At 50.7% G+C, this 17,097-nt stretch overlaps 1 protein-coding gene across 3 annotated transcripts; it reads left to right on the top strand.

Annotated features, from left to right (window-relative positions):
• Positions 1-642: 642 nt before the first annotated feature.
• On the top strand, positions 643-13,747 carry LOC131212900 (probable E3 ubiquitin-protein ligase IRF2BPL). 3 transcript variants are annotated; one of them, XM_058206979.1, is made up of 4 exons: positions 643-1,446; positions 12,286-12,501; positions 12,760-13,394; positions 13,464-13,747. In XM_058206979.1, exons 1-4 carry the CDS (start codon positions 708-710, stop codon positions 13,602-13,604), a joined length of 1,731 nt encoding a protein of 576 aa, XP_058062962.1. In that variant the 5' UTR covers positions 643-707; the 3' UTR covers positions 13,605-13,747. The 3 variants fall into 3 exon arrangements, with proteins under 3 accessions (XP_058062962.1, XP_058062963.1, XP_058062964.1); XM_058206980.1 differs by lacking the exon at positions 12,286-12,501 and adding an exon at positions 9,965-10,018; XM_058206981.1 differs by lacking the exon at positions 12,286-12,501.
• The last annotated feature ends 3,350 nt before the right edge of the window (positions 13,748-17,097 follow it).

The raw sequence follows: 17,097 nt of genomic DNA, 5'->3' as shown, positions 1-17,097 counted from the left end.
CCCGTCGCGGTAGTGTGCGCGGTGTGTGCAACGGAAACGTCATTCCTGTCGTCGGCGGAATGGGCACGTTTAGCGTGGAAAGCAAGTGTTTCACTGCCAGCAATTGCCGCAGCCCGTTTGCAGCCGAGGAAAGCAGAGCGTGTCCAGTGAAATAAAAAAGGGGTTGCGTGTCTAGCACGTTCAGTGAACCAAGTAGAAGAAGAAACGCATTTCCCCGTGGAAGGTTCCGGTTGGCGAATCGGTTGTAATCGGTATCCCCACAGCACACTGCTCGGTGCTCTTGTGACGGTAGATCCGTAACTATACTGAAAGTGAAAAAGTGGCTGAGTCGAAACAAGTTCGATTCGGAACAACTCTGTCCGCGCCTTCAACAGCGAACTACTCGTCTCGACTGTGAAGGTTTCGTTTTGTACAGAGAAGAAGATAAAGGAGATAGAGCGTCAAGGACGGCCAACCTACCGACGGCAATTGTGTTCACCCAACTTACCACGAGGATGCTGGGTCTGATTGTTGTCAACAGTGAAGCCACTGACGCACCCTTATAAACGAGCGTGTTTACAGCCTTGGTTTGATAAACCTAACCTGTCGTGGAACGAGTAACAATTTGAACGCCACAACAAACAAACCGTGTTGCTAACGAGAGGCGAATCGGAAAAGGAAAGGGTTTTTGTCTCGAAGCCAAACCACTTCCCGCTTGCTGCCCGAAAATGTCGGTCCAAGCGAAAAGGCAGCACTGTTATCTGTGCGATTTGCCGCGCATGCCGTGGGCAATGATAAACGATTTCTCCGAGCATGTGTGCCGCGGTTGCGTCAACTACGAGGGCGCCGATCGGATCGAGCTGGTGCTGGAGACGGCCCGTCAAATGAAACGGATCCACTCGGCCGCCACCGGTGGCGGTGGCCCGGGCGGTGGTGGCATCATTGGCGGTGCTGGCGGAGGCGGCGGTAAACGGGGTGTCCACGAGAACGGGGAGCTGTCGCATCGCTCGGTGCCGACGGTGGCCGGTCCGCTCCACTATTCGGTCCGTGCCGGGCCGAACGGTCCGACGCTGGTCGATTTTACGCCGAAACACGAACCCCACGACATTGGCGGTGTGCGGGGTGGACCGGGGGCTCGCATGCAGCAGCATCTGCCACCGCAGCACCACGGTATGCCACAACACGGCGGCGGCGGTGGTGGTGGCCGGCAGCAGGTCGTGCCTCCGGCACTGTCCGTGAACCTGAAACGACCGCCACCGGACGATGACGACCACCAGATGGATGGTCCGACCGGGAGCGCTAAACGGGGCCCGGAGGACCCGTCGGTGGGCATCGCACAGCGGCCACCGTTAACGCGGGGCGAATCCCTGCCGGCGGTACCCTTCGTGCCCGAGCGGCAACCCAGCTACAAGGACAAACATCCCGTGCGAACCGCTTCCTTCGATACAGCTGCGTTCAAGTCGATGGGTAAGGATCAAGGATTTTTTTCTCTGCTTCTGCCTCCTTTGGTCTCCTACTTCGTCCTTCTCCTGTTGCACAAACCCGGTAGAAAATCGCGAATCACTCACAGAACCTAAAACGCGGCACCGTCCTTCTTTTTACAGTTGGGTGGCAGTAGGCCGCGTGTGTAGCACTGGTAGACTAAGTTTAGCATAAAATGGTTTTAAAGATGTTTGTTAACATGGTGGTGTGCGAGTGTCGCGTCTACACTGCGTTTTGTGGTGGTGGTGATCGGTTGTGTGTCCCGTCGCTTGAAGATGTGCCTCCCGAAAATTGTGTGAGTCAGAATGTTTGTAACTAGATCGGTTTTTTACGATTATTTTCGTAGTTTCCTGGGGGCTTTCTTGCGATTTGTGTTCGGCCGACAAACGGCCTGAAAGGGATATTTTTTGCTCACGATGATGGGGTGATTCTTTTACAGTTAAATTGGCAACAGTCTCTTGTGTATAATAAAACCCGAGTTTGTTGGGTAGATCGATTGTCGTCGTCGTTCTTCGTACCTAGAATTTGGCAAAACAAAAAGGATAAAGCACCCAAAGCGGGTTAACTGTGTTTTGTAAATTTCACTTAACCACCTTCGAATACTTTTAGGGTGACACACCGCCATAAAAACTTACATCTACATACACAACCCCAACGGAACGTTATCCGACGCTCGGTGGGAATGGGAACCCAGATGGAAGGCTGAAATTTAATCCCCTCACATTGTTCGAGAGAAATCGAAATTGGAGTGTCCGGGGGCCGGAAAGCGGAAACCGGACCGAAATAGTGGCGTTTGCCCGTGAGACACCACCACCGTGCACCTAGATTAATGCCGTCCGCCCCACACCGGATCGGGAGCTTTGTGGGGACGACAGCGTGCTCTGCACAATGTATGGGCGCGGGTGTGACGCAAAACGGTTGTGTGTCCTCGCGCCACCGTGCCAAGTTCAAGGACACACCAACACACGCGTGTGTTGAGTAGCAGCGCAGAGCGCGCATATCGATGAGCAGATGATACATTTTGTGTCGACCTTTTTCCTTTCGCGCTACTGTTGTTGACTGGCCGGCGCGCGGCTTCTTCCCGATGCCGGTGTTTCCTGGTAACAACGGCAGCTGAAGTTTCCGGCGCTTTCAGGGCGCGCGCAGGTATCAGCTGACAATCAACCTTTCTCGGTTCCGGACGGGGAGACGGTTAATAACGGTCAGCAGCGGCATTGCGGCGGTGTGTGTCTCTCGTCGAAAAAGGTCTGCGACATGCATGATGGACATCCTTGTTTTTTGTTCCGTCCAGGTAGAAGACAATATTTTTGATTCCTTGTTTTTTCTCTCCCAGACCAGGGTGTCCTTTTAAATCGTTCCGTCCTGCTCGCTGGCTTGCCGTTTTTCATTCACTTTCTTGTGCCTGCTGGTGGGTGTCGGATACAAACGAAGGAAATACACACGCAAAACTGCTGTAACCGAACCCAACCGTCATAAATGTTGTAGAAGAGAAGTTTGAGAGCGCGAGTAACACGCAAAACACCGTTAACCAACAACATGGCTGCGATCAATCGTGAATCGTCAATTTCGCGAAGGATTGCATCTGGTTTTATTGCTCCTTTTACCCAACAAATCGGTCCGTTCTGCGTTGTTTCTTCCCCATCTTTTTTTACTTTATTATTTTCATTCTCCGTTTTGAGAGATGCGCTCTTGGGGTCGCTTTTCTCAGTCGTCCGGCGCGCGCAATGGCCTCCTTCGTTTCGGGTGAGTAATCGCGGGTTGTTGGATTGGACATTGTTTCGATGAAGCCACCACCAAGCACATCAGGCCATGAAAATCGGATGCAAACGGCGCACAAAAACACCCAACGCCCGTCGGCTTTAAGCGACGGAGCCCCAAAAATCGATATCTGGTGGCGTATTCCCAACATAACCGAGCGCGATGTTGTACGTTTGGTTATGTCAGCCTCTGTTTTGGGGGTTGTCTCTGGGGCGCTTCGTGTGTTGTAAGTCAGTCGGTCGGTCGTGAGTGCTCGCGGTATTTACCATATGCTCTCGTTTGTTGTGCTTTATGTGGATCGGGGCTACGTCGTCGTGACCGCCCGTTAGGGGTGGTAGTGGGTCGGTCGCCCACACACCTCCATTGCGTGTCACGCGTCTGCTGCACACCTGGGCACTATTAGCATTTGCGCTTGGCTGCGAAAGTGTGCGCGCGTTCCACATGTCTGACTAATGGCTTTGGCTTTGACATAGCGTCCCGCGTTCCCAGCGCCACCCCATCTGCCCTGGCGGGGTGGGGCGACAGCTTCATCGGAAGGTTCGTTCGCGGTCAAGTCTGGTCGTTCGTTGCCCAGAGGTGTATGTGGTTGACGTTGTTTTATGCACCGTTGCCACGTTTTGCCCGCGCTCTCTCTTCCTCTCGTTTGTACCGTTTTGAATCACACCGCGGCACGCTCGCTGCGCCGGTGCAGCATTATTCGCTGGAAAAGCGAGACAACATCAGCCGTCGGGCGCGCGGGTGGGGAGAATGGATAACGGCAGAGACACAGCCAGACATCCAGTTCCCTTTTTTATGGTTACTCTTTTCTAAGTGTTTCGCATCGCGAGACACGCCAATGAGACAGATTGGTGTGCCGGGTGGGAACAGTATTTAGCCATGTCGCGGACCTCCTCGTTCGTTCGTTCGGGTGTGTGCGTTGCACTGTGGAAGCAGGACTTTTTGGAAAGGTGCACGGCAGCGGGGACCCAAAGGAACCAAAAACCGGATTGCGGATTCCACTCGGGTCAGTTGGTTGGTTGGAGTGCCGATGTTTTACGTCCCGCAAGAAGCCCAAAGCAGATTCCGAGAGAGCGGTGTGTTGTACAGTTACGACGCTGATGGCGCCTTTTGTTTGTCGATTTCTTTGCGATTCCTTTCGGGACGCTTGCAGTTCGCACACAAATCGAGGTTGTTTGAAAACGAAACCGAACCCATAAAAGAACAAGCAGGCCGTGGAGGAACCACACGAGCATATCAACGTTTCACGTGCAATACTTGAAATGGAGTTTCCAAGGAAAAGAACAAATCAGCTTTCAGGCGGTAGAGGAAAGATAAGACTCAGTTCCTCAAAAGTCTGCTGTTTGCACGTCAAACAAATTTTGCACTTCGAAGAACCGCTAGACATTCCACTGCCTCCTAGATAACAATGTTGTGTCTACTGCCATGAGCTTCTATTTTTTTCTTAGCCCAACAAACGACGATTTATTTCTCTAACATATCCCCTCTGCCGCTGGTGGTAATCCCAGAAAAGTCGCCCCCAGGGGTACTCCAGATTGTTTTCCGTGTCCGGCCGACCGACCGGTGGTGGAGTTGGCCTCATTCAAACCAGTTCTTTCCAATTCCTTTCGTCCACACGCGGAGGTCGCGTGTCTCGAATAAAGTGGAACGGCAGCCCGAGGCTGCGCCGTTGGTGGGTCGCGCTCGTTTCTTCCAAGAAAACGGTGACCCACCCACTGCCCTTGCTGCTCCCGCCTTACCGAATATTTGCGCGTCGTCTGCTGCCATCCGCCGTCCAAAGAGAATGGTTTGACCGTTTTTTGCGAATTATTTCCAACTTCCAAGTGGCCGGGCCGCGTCAGGGACTCGCCGTCAGATGGTCCGCGCGGCTGGACAGGAGCAGGAACCGGTTTTTGTTGAAACCGGTTCCCCGACGACAGAGGACCCCCCACACACCACCAACTAGCAAGCAAGCACACGACTTCGGGTGACTTCAAAGAAAACAAACAGCCAGGCGCGTCGTTCGCGACCATTTTGGACTGAGCGAAAATAAAAGAAAAATAAGCGCTTTCATTCACCGCACGTCATCAATCGAGAGCGAATAATGATGTTTCGTTTTGCTTTTAGCGAAGAAAGGGAGCGCGGATTTTCGTCGGACGCGCCGGATGCGCCGAGAAAGGTGCGACAGCCATCAACAAACAAAACACAAACACATTGCATCGCATCGCAGTTTTGGTGTCGTGCCGTGCTCACTCGCCATCGTGTGGTTCAAGTTTATGGATTACATCATCGCGCGCCCCCCTTTCGATGGGCGGCCCCCACGGCTTGCTGCTATGAACCGCACCCCACCACCACGCTAGTAGCCAGTAACTATGGTCCCCGGTCGCTATTATTACACCACACCACTACCTTGACAAAATCGCCGTTGCTGCACGCGACATGAAGCGATGGGCCAGCTCACGACGCAATAGCGCCGAGCCGAGCCTTGTGCTTGTGTGTGTTGCCTGGAATGTAAGGCAGTACGCGCGCGAGGGGTGGCGCAGCGCAGCCCTTTCATCACGAGACGCTGGCCCCGCCGTCGCGTGGACAGCAGACGGAGAAGACGGTGGGGCGGCGGGCTGCCAATGAAAGTCTGTCTGTCGGTCATGGGCAACATGGCGGGAGAAAGGTGGTGGTGGGCAGTGCGAAGGAAGTGCGCCCGAGCACATCGCAGAAGGCTGTGTGATGTGCGGTAACATTCCACACCTTTGCTAAGAAATACCGGCGACGATGACGATGACGAAGCCCATGATGAAAACGAAGAAGAAGATTGTGAACGCGACGGCGTTCGGGCTGGGGCTACTCGTAGGTGGTTGACCAGACTGGCTGGGGGGCGGGTGGGTCGTGTATTGCGTTGCGCGTTTTCCAGCGGACATACACAAACACATTCAACTCCCCTTGGCCATAACAGTTGGGTGCCGTTTTTTTCTTAAGTTATGTTGCGTGTCCGCGTTTCAAAGCCAGGCACGCACTCGCAAGCTGTTTTGTCCCCCCCCCCCAAACATCTCCCACATTCCGTGCTCTCTCCGCCCGTCTGTCCGTCCGTTGCTTTCCTTGATGCTTCTATTTTATTCCGCTTCGAGCGCGAAGTGCAGAGCTAATTCGATTGATTGGGGCAGCCAACGGAGCTCACGATGATGGTGTATTTTTAGTACTACGTCACGCGAGAAACCGAAAAGATCGATGCACTGCTGGCTGGGCGCGGCCACCAAATCCGAGCGCGCGCGTTCCTTTGGTATGAGCTTTTCCAACCTTCGCATACAAATGTACCATTTGCTACCACAATGTACGGACGTGCGATAAACATAACGCACATGGAACCACTCTCCCCGGAGGAACACGGGTGGTCCCGTGTGTAGAGAACTCCAAACGCGAATGGGTGTGATTTATTTACGTTTTTAATACGCTGTTTAGCCCCCCAAAAAAGTGGTTCTTAACATCGGTTAAGGATCTTCCAGCAGTATCGATTAGCAGCAGCACATAGCAGGTTGAGCGAGAAAGCCGTCGGCTGGCCGGCCCCACGAAACGGGTGTCGATGACGAATTGAAGCAAAACCTTCGGGGTGGTGTGGTGGTGAACTTTCGTTGATGATGCTAAAGAAGCACTGGCCGCCCTTCCGCCCAGGGGGGAGACCATTAGGAAATGCGATGTAATCGTTTATTTTTAAAATTCCTTCCCAAGAAATCGCGGGCGGCCGTACGGCGTTGTTTATATCGCGTGGAGGGAAGCTAATATTCGAGAGAAGGCGATGATCCATTCGAAGTCGCCGATCGGATGAAATTTGGTCACGGCATTTAGTCATCGCTGAGCGATATTCCTACGCCTTCTCTTTATCGCACACGGTGCAGTGTGTCGTAACGCGCTGTACGTAGGCATTTAATCACTATCGCCATTGCAACACCACCACTCACTTTTCGGGCCTTTCACCGCGTAGGTTTGTTCACGGGCATGTGATGAGCATGGTCAAACGCGGCTTCATTATTTACCTTGTAACATTGTAAACATATTATCGATCGGTGAACCTATGTGATGATAAAGCGAAAGGTGTTCAGTTCGATTGGGGGTTGCACCCAGGAAGGCGGTAGCTGGTATCGGGTGTTCGTCGAGAACAGATGTTCGATTGACCCGGAAGAAGGTAGGGGTATAATTTCGATTTCCGGAGCAATCCCTTCCGAGTTACCTGCCATAGAGAACGCCAACTCTCTCTTTTTCTCGACCACCGAAAAGATGGACCGTTGATCGTTCACTGTGGAAGCTGTTGCACTTGTCTTTTGGGAGCGCTTGCGTGTCATAAATTTGTGCTACGGTTAAAAGAAGCATGATTCACACCGGGTGGTGGAGCACGTGCCGAGGATGCACAGCATAGTCCCTCGTATAACCTACTTTTCGGTACACTCTGTTCTATCTGGCTTGCCCACCAATACCTACGCATCTACGCCTACTGAGCTGCTCGCCCCGTCGGTCGGCTGCTAACTGTACATAACGTGAATGTTTTGTGTGCGTTGATCGCTGTTTGTAGTCCTCCTGCGTTTGCTTTGATGGATGCGTTGCTCCGCGTGGATTTCCACTCTCCGCGATGGGCTTCTGTTCTCTGCTGTATCTTCGTTTGCTAGACGTTTTAATATGTTTTTCTTTTCCAGTTCGCTTTGCAATTTCTGTTCTTTCGAAACAAATCGCGAAAACTTTTCCAGAGCCAAGCTGTCAGCCGTGTTCCAAACTTCGCCACCATTGTCAGGGCAAAGCGAAGCAGCCCAAGGGCTCACGTCATGTTAAACGCGGTTTGCTGTATTTGACGTTTGATGATTGCAAACTTTGCTTCTTTTCATGTCTCCTGTTTTGATATTCAATTTCATTTTCCTTTCTCCAGTAGAGCGACGGAATGCTCTTCGGGGCCGTTCTGTCTTCCCGTTTCCGTTTTCGGATTCCACTTTTTGTTCTCTCACTTCGCTCTTTCGCTTTCTTTATTGTTTCTTTCATTTTCATCCGGTTCGGTTTTTTGACTACGGTTATGTGAACAGGTTCTGGAAGACGGGCCACACCACCAGGACAGGCCCCGCTGTGGTGAGAAATGTGGTTGCTCCACCGATGGGCGCGCACATTCCTGTTAGAGAACAACATTTTTCGTTCCCGCTCCCCGACACAGATACACAATTTTTTGTTCACCTATTCCCATTTTCCGGTGATTAACCCATCGGTCGGTTGTCCGTTTCTCGGTGCTCTCGGTCATCAGCATCTCGGTTTGCGTTGCTCGGCCTGTTGTTTGGTGTTGGGTTGCGGTTGCGTTCATTAGTATTTGTTGTTTACTTCTTTTAAATTAGTTCAGCAAGATCCACCAGCTGAATAGGATTCGGAGTGTCATCATTGACTTGGGTATCAAAAAGCAAAGCAAAAAAAAACCTCTCGTTGGCCAATGTATGTGGTCCTTACACTTTTTGCACTTCATTCTTGGGCAAATGTGTTGCAGAGTGCGTCTCCATGCCGGAAGTCGCTTCCTGTACCATGCAAGAAACGTTCTATAATGAGTAATATGGGCATTGAATGTAAGAAACAATAGAGGCTATAAATAATACATGCAAACAGCCATCATGTAACAGAGACAATATCATTGTATTGTTTTATTTTCACTACCACCAAATGTTTTGTCTTCAGTCTGACGACGGAATTTAGTTAACATGTAATTTATTCTTTTCATAAAACTATTGCATTGTGTCTGTTACACGGGACACACACACAGAGCCCTTATGTAAAATAATCCCACTGCTCCCAGGCTCTTTATTTTCATCTAATCGAGGTGAATGCTTGAACTGGCTTCCTACATGTATCGCGCCACTCTACAGTTCCTGGGTATACAAAATCTGCCCTAGGATATATGCTCAAGCATTGTTTTTTTTCTAACATCTAAACGACTCCTTACGCCAAGGAAGTGCCGTTAGTTGAATGCTAAGAAAATGAAAGAAAAAGTCGTGCTTGGGTCCGCTTTATTGCGTGTTCGCTCCGCGTGCAATGTCCTTTCCGAGCCGTGTAGAGGAGTGTTCCTTCATGGTCGGGGGTTCTATTTTTTGCTGTTGCTCAGTACACAATGACCTTGGTTCCTTCCGTTTGCGTGTTCCGGAATGTCGAAAGCAGAAAAAAACCCTTCCTGTCGGCACGTACCCCGGGCGGCATGGCATGTGTGCCTGAAGAAACTGGAACAGAAAAGGTTAAGGATATTCGGCTCTTCGCGGGGATTTTCCCTATGTTCTCGCGAGGGGTTCGGGAATTCGGGAAACGAAGGGTGTTATGCTGCGAAGGGAGCTGTGTGTGCTCTGTGGCTGGTTGGGTTAAGTGCTCGTTAGTGTTGTTTGAAACATATTAGTTCGGGGTTTGGCAATATTTAATATTGTTCACTTGTAGACGGCCGAATGGCTTCGAAATTTAAGTAGAAATTGAACGTAGACCTTAACAACAAATTGGAGTGTAAAAAACGCGGCGCTGCCGATGAACTAAACTACTAGCTACTAACAATTAGAACTTCATAGTACTTGCCGTCTAACTGCACACAATAGTTCCGTAATTCCGGTTCCTTCGAAGGGCACCTTTCCAACCTCTCTCGGTAATCTCGTGCACTAAAACCACCTACTCGAAGGAACTCGTTGTGGCGATGAAGAGAGACAGTGTTTTGTGCCCTCCAATCGCCGAATGCTGCTGATACCATTTTTCCCTTACTCTCTTTCTATACTATCTCTTGCAGACCAGAAACAACAGAACGTGGGGATTTTTGTGAACGCCCCAGTCATGCCAAGAGGTAAATATGAAAGTTACTAACGTTAGTAATGTACTTCCCAATCGGGAAACAATTGCTGGTAAACGTCGAACAGCCACGGCGAAATGTGGCTTATGTGCAAGGCAATGGCCGAAGCCGAACCGAAAAATCGCATATTGTGAGTCAGTAAGAGGTGCGAATTTGATGCACTAACCGGTTCGATCAACAACCGACGATCTGCTGCGATCTGTCTGACGTGCCGGTTCGGTGCTTTGGTTCCGTTGCGGTTTTTTCGGGTAGCGACACCGACCCGCAAAAGGACACACAGGGCAAATCAGTACACAGCGAGAGAGATCGCGAGTGTATGTCGCATTATTCGTTACTCAACAGGGAAATGTCTGAAAACGGTGACAGCAAGGCAGCAATATCTATGTTGAGGACGACAACAACGACGACGACGGGGCACGGTGGGCACGTACTGGCACCATTCGGTACCTATGAAAATGATCTTATTCATTCGCCGGAGAGAGGCAACAGAGGTTACATCAATGACTGAAGAGAGATTTCATTCGTTGATTCCAAAAAACCCGCTTACCACTGGGAATCTGGCAGTTGAATCGTCCCATATCTTCTATTTCTCACATGTTTCCTCTACATGTGTGCTGTCTGGTTTTGTGGCATTCGTTTCTACGCCGTATCGCGGCCGTGGTTTGATTTCGTGTTGCTCTTTAACATGACATGTCTTCACTTTCTGCTGACTCGAAGACGAATGATGATCAATAGAACAATATAGGGATCTTCTCAGCTACCAGCGTGATCGCGCAGGCCGACAACAACACGGTGTCTAGTGATTACCACAATTGGCTATCAACAGAAGCGCTGCTGCGCAGCCTCTTTTTAATAGAACTCCCCGATGAACTCCGAGCCCTTGGAACGCGCGCCCCGATAACGTGTGCCGTTTTCTGGGGCAGTGTTAGTTAACGATTTGTTTCGATCCTTATCATCCACCCGGTCGGCCGGAACCGGTTCTCGCCGGGATGGATGGATTTGGTCCGTTTAGCACAACTCAACCGCGGACGTGTGTTGCTCTGTGGAATGTCCTGCGGTCGCACGTGATCGATTTCTGCAGTTTCTGCCCCCACGGGGGTGATGTGATCTCGCTGCACGGCCGGAAAACAAAGAAATCGTGGCCAATAAAATACAGCTGTTCCTTCGGGGGTTTGTTCCTGTACTCGTTCGCAATGGGGCATGATTGTTCGTTTATTGCGTTCCTGATAATCGTTATCAGTGCGCGAGCGCGAGTGATGGTATTGGTGAAATGATGGGTTCCGCTGGGGTGTGCGTTGGGTGGTGTTATCATCCGCGTGTAACGGGTCGTGTAGCGGTCGGCGTTTTCGATGCCCGGTCGGTCAACAAACATCGCGCGCTGGGCGCATGTTTTTCTGGGTCCGGGGTTCGCCCACAATCTTACCCTGTGATGCAATGCGTGCGAGAGCATGGCCAGCGTGTGATAAGGAAGTTGTTGGCAGTCAGTCAGTCACTGCCTCCGATAAGAAGAGGTGCGCGATGTTGTCGGGTGGATGGTGGTGGATGGTCAACCGGAGCTTTTCTGTTTTTTGTTTGAATTTATTTATTGGAACAGCTTTCCCGCGGCGGACGGAAAAGACGTCGTAGTAGCCATTATCAGCTGAAGTGGCTCACACATGTGTGTGTGTGCATAACTTTCTTATCTGTCGCTGCACTTCCATCGCGGGGTCGTATCACTTCACATTCAGCTGTTTGAGAGACGCGGATGACACACGACGAAAGCCATCGCGACTGAAACTGGAGCTTCTCTTATCGCGCTGAGGACTATCTCCTCGCTAGAGAGTCAGACAAGCTGCGCCGTGAGAGAGGGTCATCTTGGGGAAGCGCAATCTACTAGCGCGGTGGTGTGGTGGCAAGTAGTGCATGTCCGTAACGAAGCTGATAAGGCGATGGTGTGTCCCGTCATGTTATCGCTCTCGAGCAAAGGACTACTGCCTAATGAAGTGTGGTGTAATAGGTCATGCGAAATCATGCCACAGACGATGTGCTGTTGTAAAGAACCCACTCAAGGTGCGGTAGTCGGACCGCGTGGACAGACTTTTACTGATCCGGAGCGAGTTCCAACTGCAAATACGCTATGGCGCAGTAAACGCACCCCGTTATGTTATGACCCACGGGCGACGATGGAACGCCAAAGAGAGTCACTGTATGTTCACCTCTCTCTCTCTTCTTTCTCTTCTCTCTCTCTTTCTTTCCTTCCTCTTTTTCCGCACTACTTCCAGTTTATCCGAACGTGATACCGATACCGCCCGTGTCGATGGGTGACACGACACCACCGACCCCGTCGTCTGTCGCACCGTTGCAAAGCCCGATGGCGAACCTAATGTCGATCACCGAAACTCTCCCGCCGGGCAGCCCACGCAATGGACCCAGTCCACCGGGGCCACCGCCACCGCGGACAGCGTCTCGCGGGTCGCAGCATTCGCCGAACAGTTCCGGTAGGTTCGCTTTCTCCGGTCGTCTTCTTGCACCACGCGGCCGTGTCGAAGAGGAGGCTCGTTGTCACGGCTAAAAATTTCAAGTTCTGTTGCACCACACACAACTTTCGGGGGCAACACACACCACAAGTCCACACGCGCGCGCACTCACTTTAACGCATTTTCGCATATCCGAAAAGACATATCCCTTCAAACGATCTTGAAACTCAACTTTTATTTCTTCTTCGATTTTGTTTCGCTTTCCATCGCTCGGTACAGGTTCATCCAGTGGGCGACGATCGTCCGGTTCACGGCACGTGTCAAGCACGACCGTCACGTCGTCGGAGGTTCCGCAGCCGAACTCGTCCGTGCCGGGCAGTGGCGGTTCGACGACACCGAACGGTAGCGGCGGCACCGGAGGCAACGGTGGCACTCCGCCCGTTCCGATGGGAGTTCCGATGGGCGGCCCACCAGGACCAGGTCAGCAGCAGCAGCAACAGCAAATGGGACAGCAACAAGGACCACCACCACCACAATCGCAAGGCCAGCAACAGTCGCAACCTCCGCCGCCGCCCGACGGTGGCAGTATGGGTGGTCCGGCCGGCGGCCCGAACAATGTGAGCGGTCCCAACGCGAGCCCCGCACCGCCGGGCAGCGCGGGTGGCGGTGGCAGCGGCAGTGGCAATGCTCCCGGTGGACCCGGCAGCACCGGCGGACCGGGCGGACTCCCGCCGGGCGCTGCTCCACCCAACAATGCACCCGGCAGTGGACCTGCGCCCGCCCCGACACCGAACCCGACGCTCAAGTGTACGCTCTGTCAGGAACGGCTGGAGGATACGCATTTCGTGCAGTGTCCCTCGGTAGGCCATCACAAGTTCTGCTTCCCCTGCAGCCGGGAGAGCATCAAACGACAGGTCGGTACCCTGGTGTAGAATCGGTTCCACGAATGTGATGAATGCTAATGCTCTCTTTTCCGTTTATAGGGCTCCGGAGCGGAAGTGTACTGTCCGAGTGGGGAAAAGTGCCCGCTGGCCAACTCCACGATACCGTGGGCGTTCATGCAGGGCGAGATTGCGACCATTCTGGGCGAAGAGCTGAAGGTGAAAAAGGAGCGAGAAACGTAGAGAAGTCGAGACACCGTTGCCGACTGTGCCGTTGCCGGCGTTTCGGCCACCGGACGACAGATCAACACCACTAGCGGCACAGCCGCCACCACCGCTGCTACCAGGAACAGCAGCGGAAGTTGTAGTAGTAGCAGCAGAAGCAGCTGCAGTGCCGGTGGTAGTGGTGGCATTCCCGAACTCGGTAGTGTCGCTCACCATCATCATCATCTCCATCATCAGCAGCAACATCAGCAGGAGCATCGCGTACAACCGCGCGTGCCTTCTGAAGAGCAGTATGATGAAGTGTTCGACGACGATGCCCACCAGCAGAACCGCTGTGTTGTGGATGAGAGCGAGGTGGAAGAAGTGCCCGAAGACTCACCAGCGGCCGAGCAGGATCTAGTGCTTTCGGTAAACCGTGCGGTGGGTCGAAGAGGTTCGGAACGAATGTCCTCGAGCTCCACACGGCAGCAGCAGCACCAGGCCATGTGGCACGATGATGATCGAGCTGGTGATGGTGGCTATTATCGCCAGCCACAGCACCACCGGGAGCAACAACAGCCGGAACTTCACAGTGGCTCCCAACAGCGGTACGATCGTCAGCTGAGATCCCACCGTCACCAGCGTCATCATTAAGAGTAATGATCCTGGTTTTGATGGCCGGGATCCGGGGGCACATCCCAGAATGTTTGCTTGAGCAGCATAAAAATCTGCTACTTTGAGATGGTGGCGTGTGCGCCCGTGTGGTGAAGCCTTGTCTTCAAGGGTGGTGGCTAGACAACGGCAACGGCGGCGAGACATGTCGGTCAACGGAAGTGCGAGACAAACGGCGATCGTGTCGTGCGTTGTATCTTCTTTGTTTTATGAAAATGAAGAAGCAATCGAAGAGTTCCCCCCATCCCTGTGTAGATAGTTTGCCGGGTTTTCGATTTGCTGCTGTGTTGTCTTTTCCCAGTTCTTGGCCCTCGGCGCTAAGCTCGCCGTTTTGGTGAAATTTATGCGCCCTCAGGCCACAGGTAAAGTGGGAGAAGAGCAAACAATCCGTTTTTTGGTAGTTTGTAAGGGACATCGTTTCAATAACGCGCCGTCGCTCGTGGGGGTGCATTCGTCCACAGCACGGATAAAAAAACGATCCGGCATGAGAAGTGGAAATCCGGAGACGAGAACTGGAAACTCTCAGTGTAAATAGTTTGGCCGTTTTCCAGCCCGAAAACGGCGGCCCTACTAGAGGGATGATATTGTTTTATTATTCTGTTTAAGTATTCCGTAATGCAAACCGTACGCGGAGATATAGATAGAGAGAAAGCCGGAGGTGCAGTAGAGTTTAGTTCACAAAGCATACTTATTCTAAGCGAAGGGGTGTTTCATTTCAAGTGTTAGTAAGGGTAGTCTTTTTATGAATTCGTTCCTCGATCAGAGTACAACGTGGGTGGGTAGACGTTTTGTTATAAGCAAACAGCAAAAGTGGAACCGCAAACGGTTAGACGAGGCTGATCGATGATCGGTTCATCGTGTGGGGCCTCTGCTTGAAGTGGACAGGAGGTTAAAAACCTTTACGTGCGTAATGCCTGTGTTGTTCAAGTTTTTGCCCTACGTTTGACCACATTTCGATAATTCTTGGTGTTGTTGTCCCATAATCTACAATTTGAGGCGGTGTGTGTTGGCATTCACTTACCGCGCCGTTGTTGCTATCGTTTTGATGTCGAAGTGTGTAGTGTTATAGAAATTTTGGAACATATTTTTATGTTAGATGCCGTAGTTTGTGTAAAAGCAAGTCTAACCAGTGTGTGAATGGTTCGCTTTTGGAACAGCCCACTCTTCAGGTCACTAGACAGGAGGGGTGTACCGCCTGTGTGGTGGCTTCTTTGGATGGGTTTTGTGGCAAGGTTTGATTCAAACCATGCTTTGGATTTAACTCCTGGCGACCCAAGAACGTATGGAGGAACTCGACACACGGGCGGCTATAATATGACTCGATTTTGAAGAGTTGAAATAATTTCGAACAAACGATTGCACTTTTGATGAAATACATATGCTGAATTGTAGTCTCTAAGCGATTGGTACGCGTTTAAGTTTGATTGAGTTAAGATGCGATAATGCGTTTTTTAAGTGTACATGTATTTATAACAGTGGATGAGCGTTCAATTTTTATTTAAATTTTGGTTCTTTGCAAGACCGCGGAAGAACCGTTTGGGCGCATTTCACGAATACTGGTTGTACATACGAGTTACGGACGGGACGGAAGTGAAAAATACACACATTATAAGTGTTGTTTATAGTTTTTAGTTTGCGAACGGATGGAATATGTAGCAGAGGAAAGGAAATCAAATCATGATGCACACAATACAAATCATGATACTATTACACTGTGTACTGTTTTTATGTTTAGTTATATTTTTCTATGGTAGAGTACCGCCTGTAAGGAAAGCAAACAATGAATCACGTTAATGTGGAGAAAATAAGACGCTAACGTAGTGCTAATTATTCGCAAGCGAGAGGCATTGAACATTCTAAGCGAAAACGCTGCAAGGAGCTACAGCATAACATAGCCGAGCGGACTTAGCAAATACAGTGAAAATGATTGTTTTCTTCTGAAACCGGATCGTTGTTCTTCGTTGTGTGTTGCGTTTTTGGTTTGCTTTCGTTCCCACCTTGATTTTGTTGTTCTACCATTAACAGTGGAGGTAAGTGGTTTTTCTGTTTTCTTATGTTCACAGGTTCATTAGGTTTTATTTGTACCTTCTTTCTTTTGTCAATTTTATACTTCAAAACTTTTCCGTTCCGTTCGGTGTTTGGTTGTAACCTAGGGAATTTCGTCGACGTTTATGAGCAAATCAGCAAATGAGCGATAAAGTACCTTTGAACGATATTGATCTTGAATTTAGCAATCCGCGAACGTGCATAATCGTGCAGATTAAAGTATGGAACACGGAGTACCGACGGATCGGCCAATATTCGCGGAAGCCAACGTAAACTAAAAATCATTAGGCAATTAAATCAGGAAAAGAAACAAATCATAACGAAACATAAGAAACCTATCATAAATTCGTATTGTGAATGTAATTAAGTAGCGAAACTTGAAGCATTAGCGAAAATAGAAATCGATACCGTATTTGCGAACGTCATACAAGAATATCGATCTCACCCTTCTCTTTCATCGTTCACAATTTGACTGCGACTGCGGACCGATCGGGGCCCACCAAACCAATTGAATGAAAAGGATCCATTTGTTGCTCCACACTGCTGCACACTAACAGGACGCTAGTGCAAACGGTAGAACCGAGGAAACGCACCGAGGAATGAATTATTTTGTTTCTGTGGCATCGTTACAACGTGGGAAAACATTTAGATAGTTTACACTGGCCTTACACACTGGCGGCGCCGTACAGAGCGGCTTCCGCGACGAAAAGCGTCCTTCTTTGAGTTGCGTTGTAGTAGAGATGCCTGTATAGTTTCCTCAAATCCATGATCGTAAAAAAGCAATCAACATGCAACCGTTTCATAGTAATAACAT

The sequence above is a fragment of the Anopheles bellator genome, chromosome 2 (assembly GCF_943735745.2).
Source record: "Anopheles bellator chromosome 2, idAnoBellAS_SP24_06.2, whole genome shotgun sequence".
Taxonomy (NCBI): Eukaryota; Metazoa; Arthropoda; class Insecta; order Diptera; family Culicidae; genus Anopheles; species Anopheles bellator.
This window is presented reverse-complemented; position numbering and strand designations above follow the sequence as displayed.

Coding starts and splice junctions, on each gene's coding strand:
- LOC131212900 (XM_058206979.1), top strand. CDS start 708: ATGTCGGTCCAAGCGAAAAGGCAGCACTGTTATCTGTGCGATTTGCCG. Junction 1,447..12,285: donor AGCTGCGTTCAAGTCGATGG/GTAAGGATCAAG, acceptor CACTACTTCCAG/TTTATCCGAACGTGATACCG. Junction 12,502..12,759: donor GCATTCGCCGAACAGTTCCG/GTAGGTTCGCTT, acceptor CGCTCGGTACAG/GTTCATCCAGTGGGCGACGA.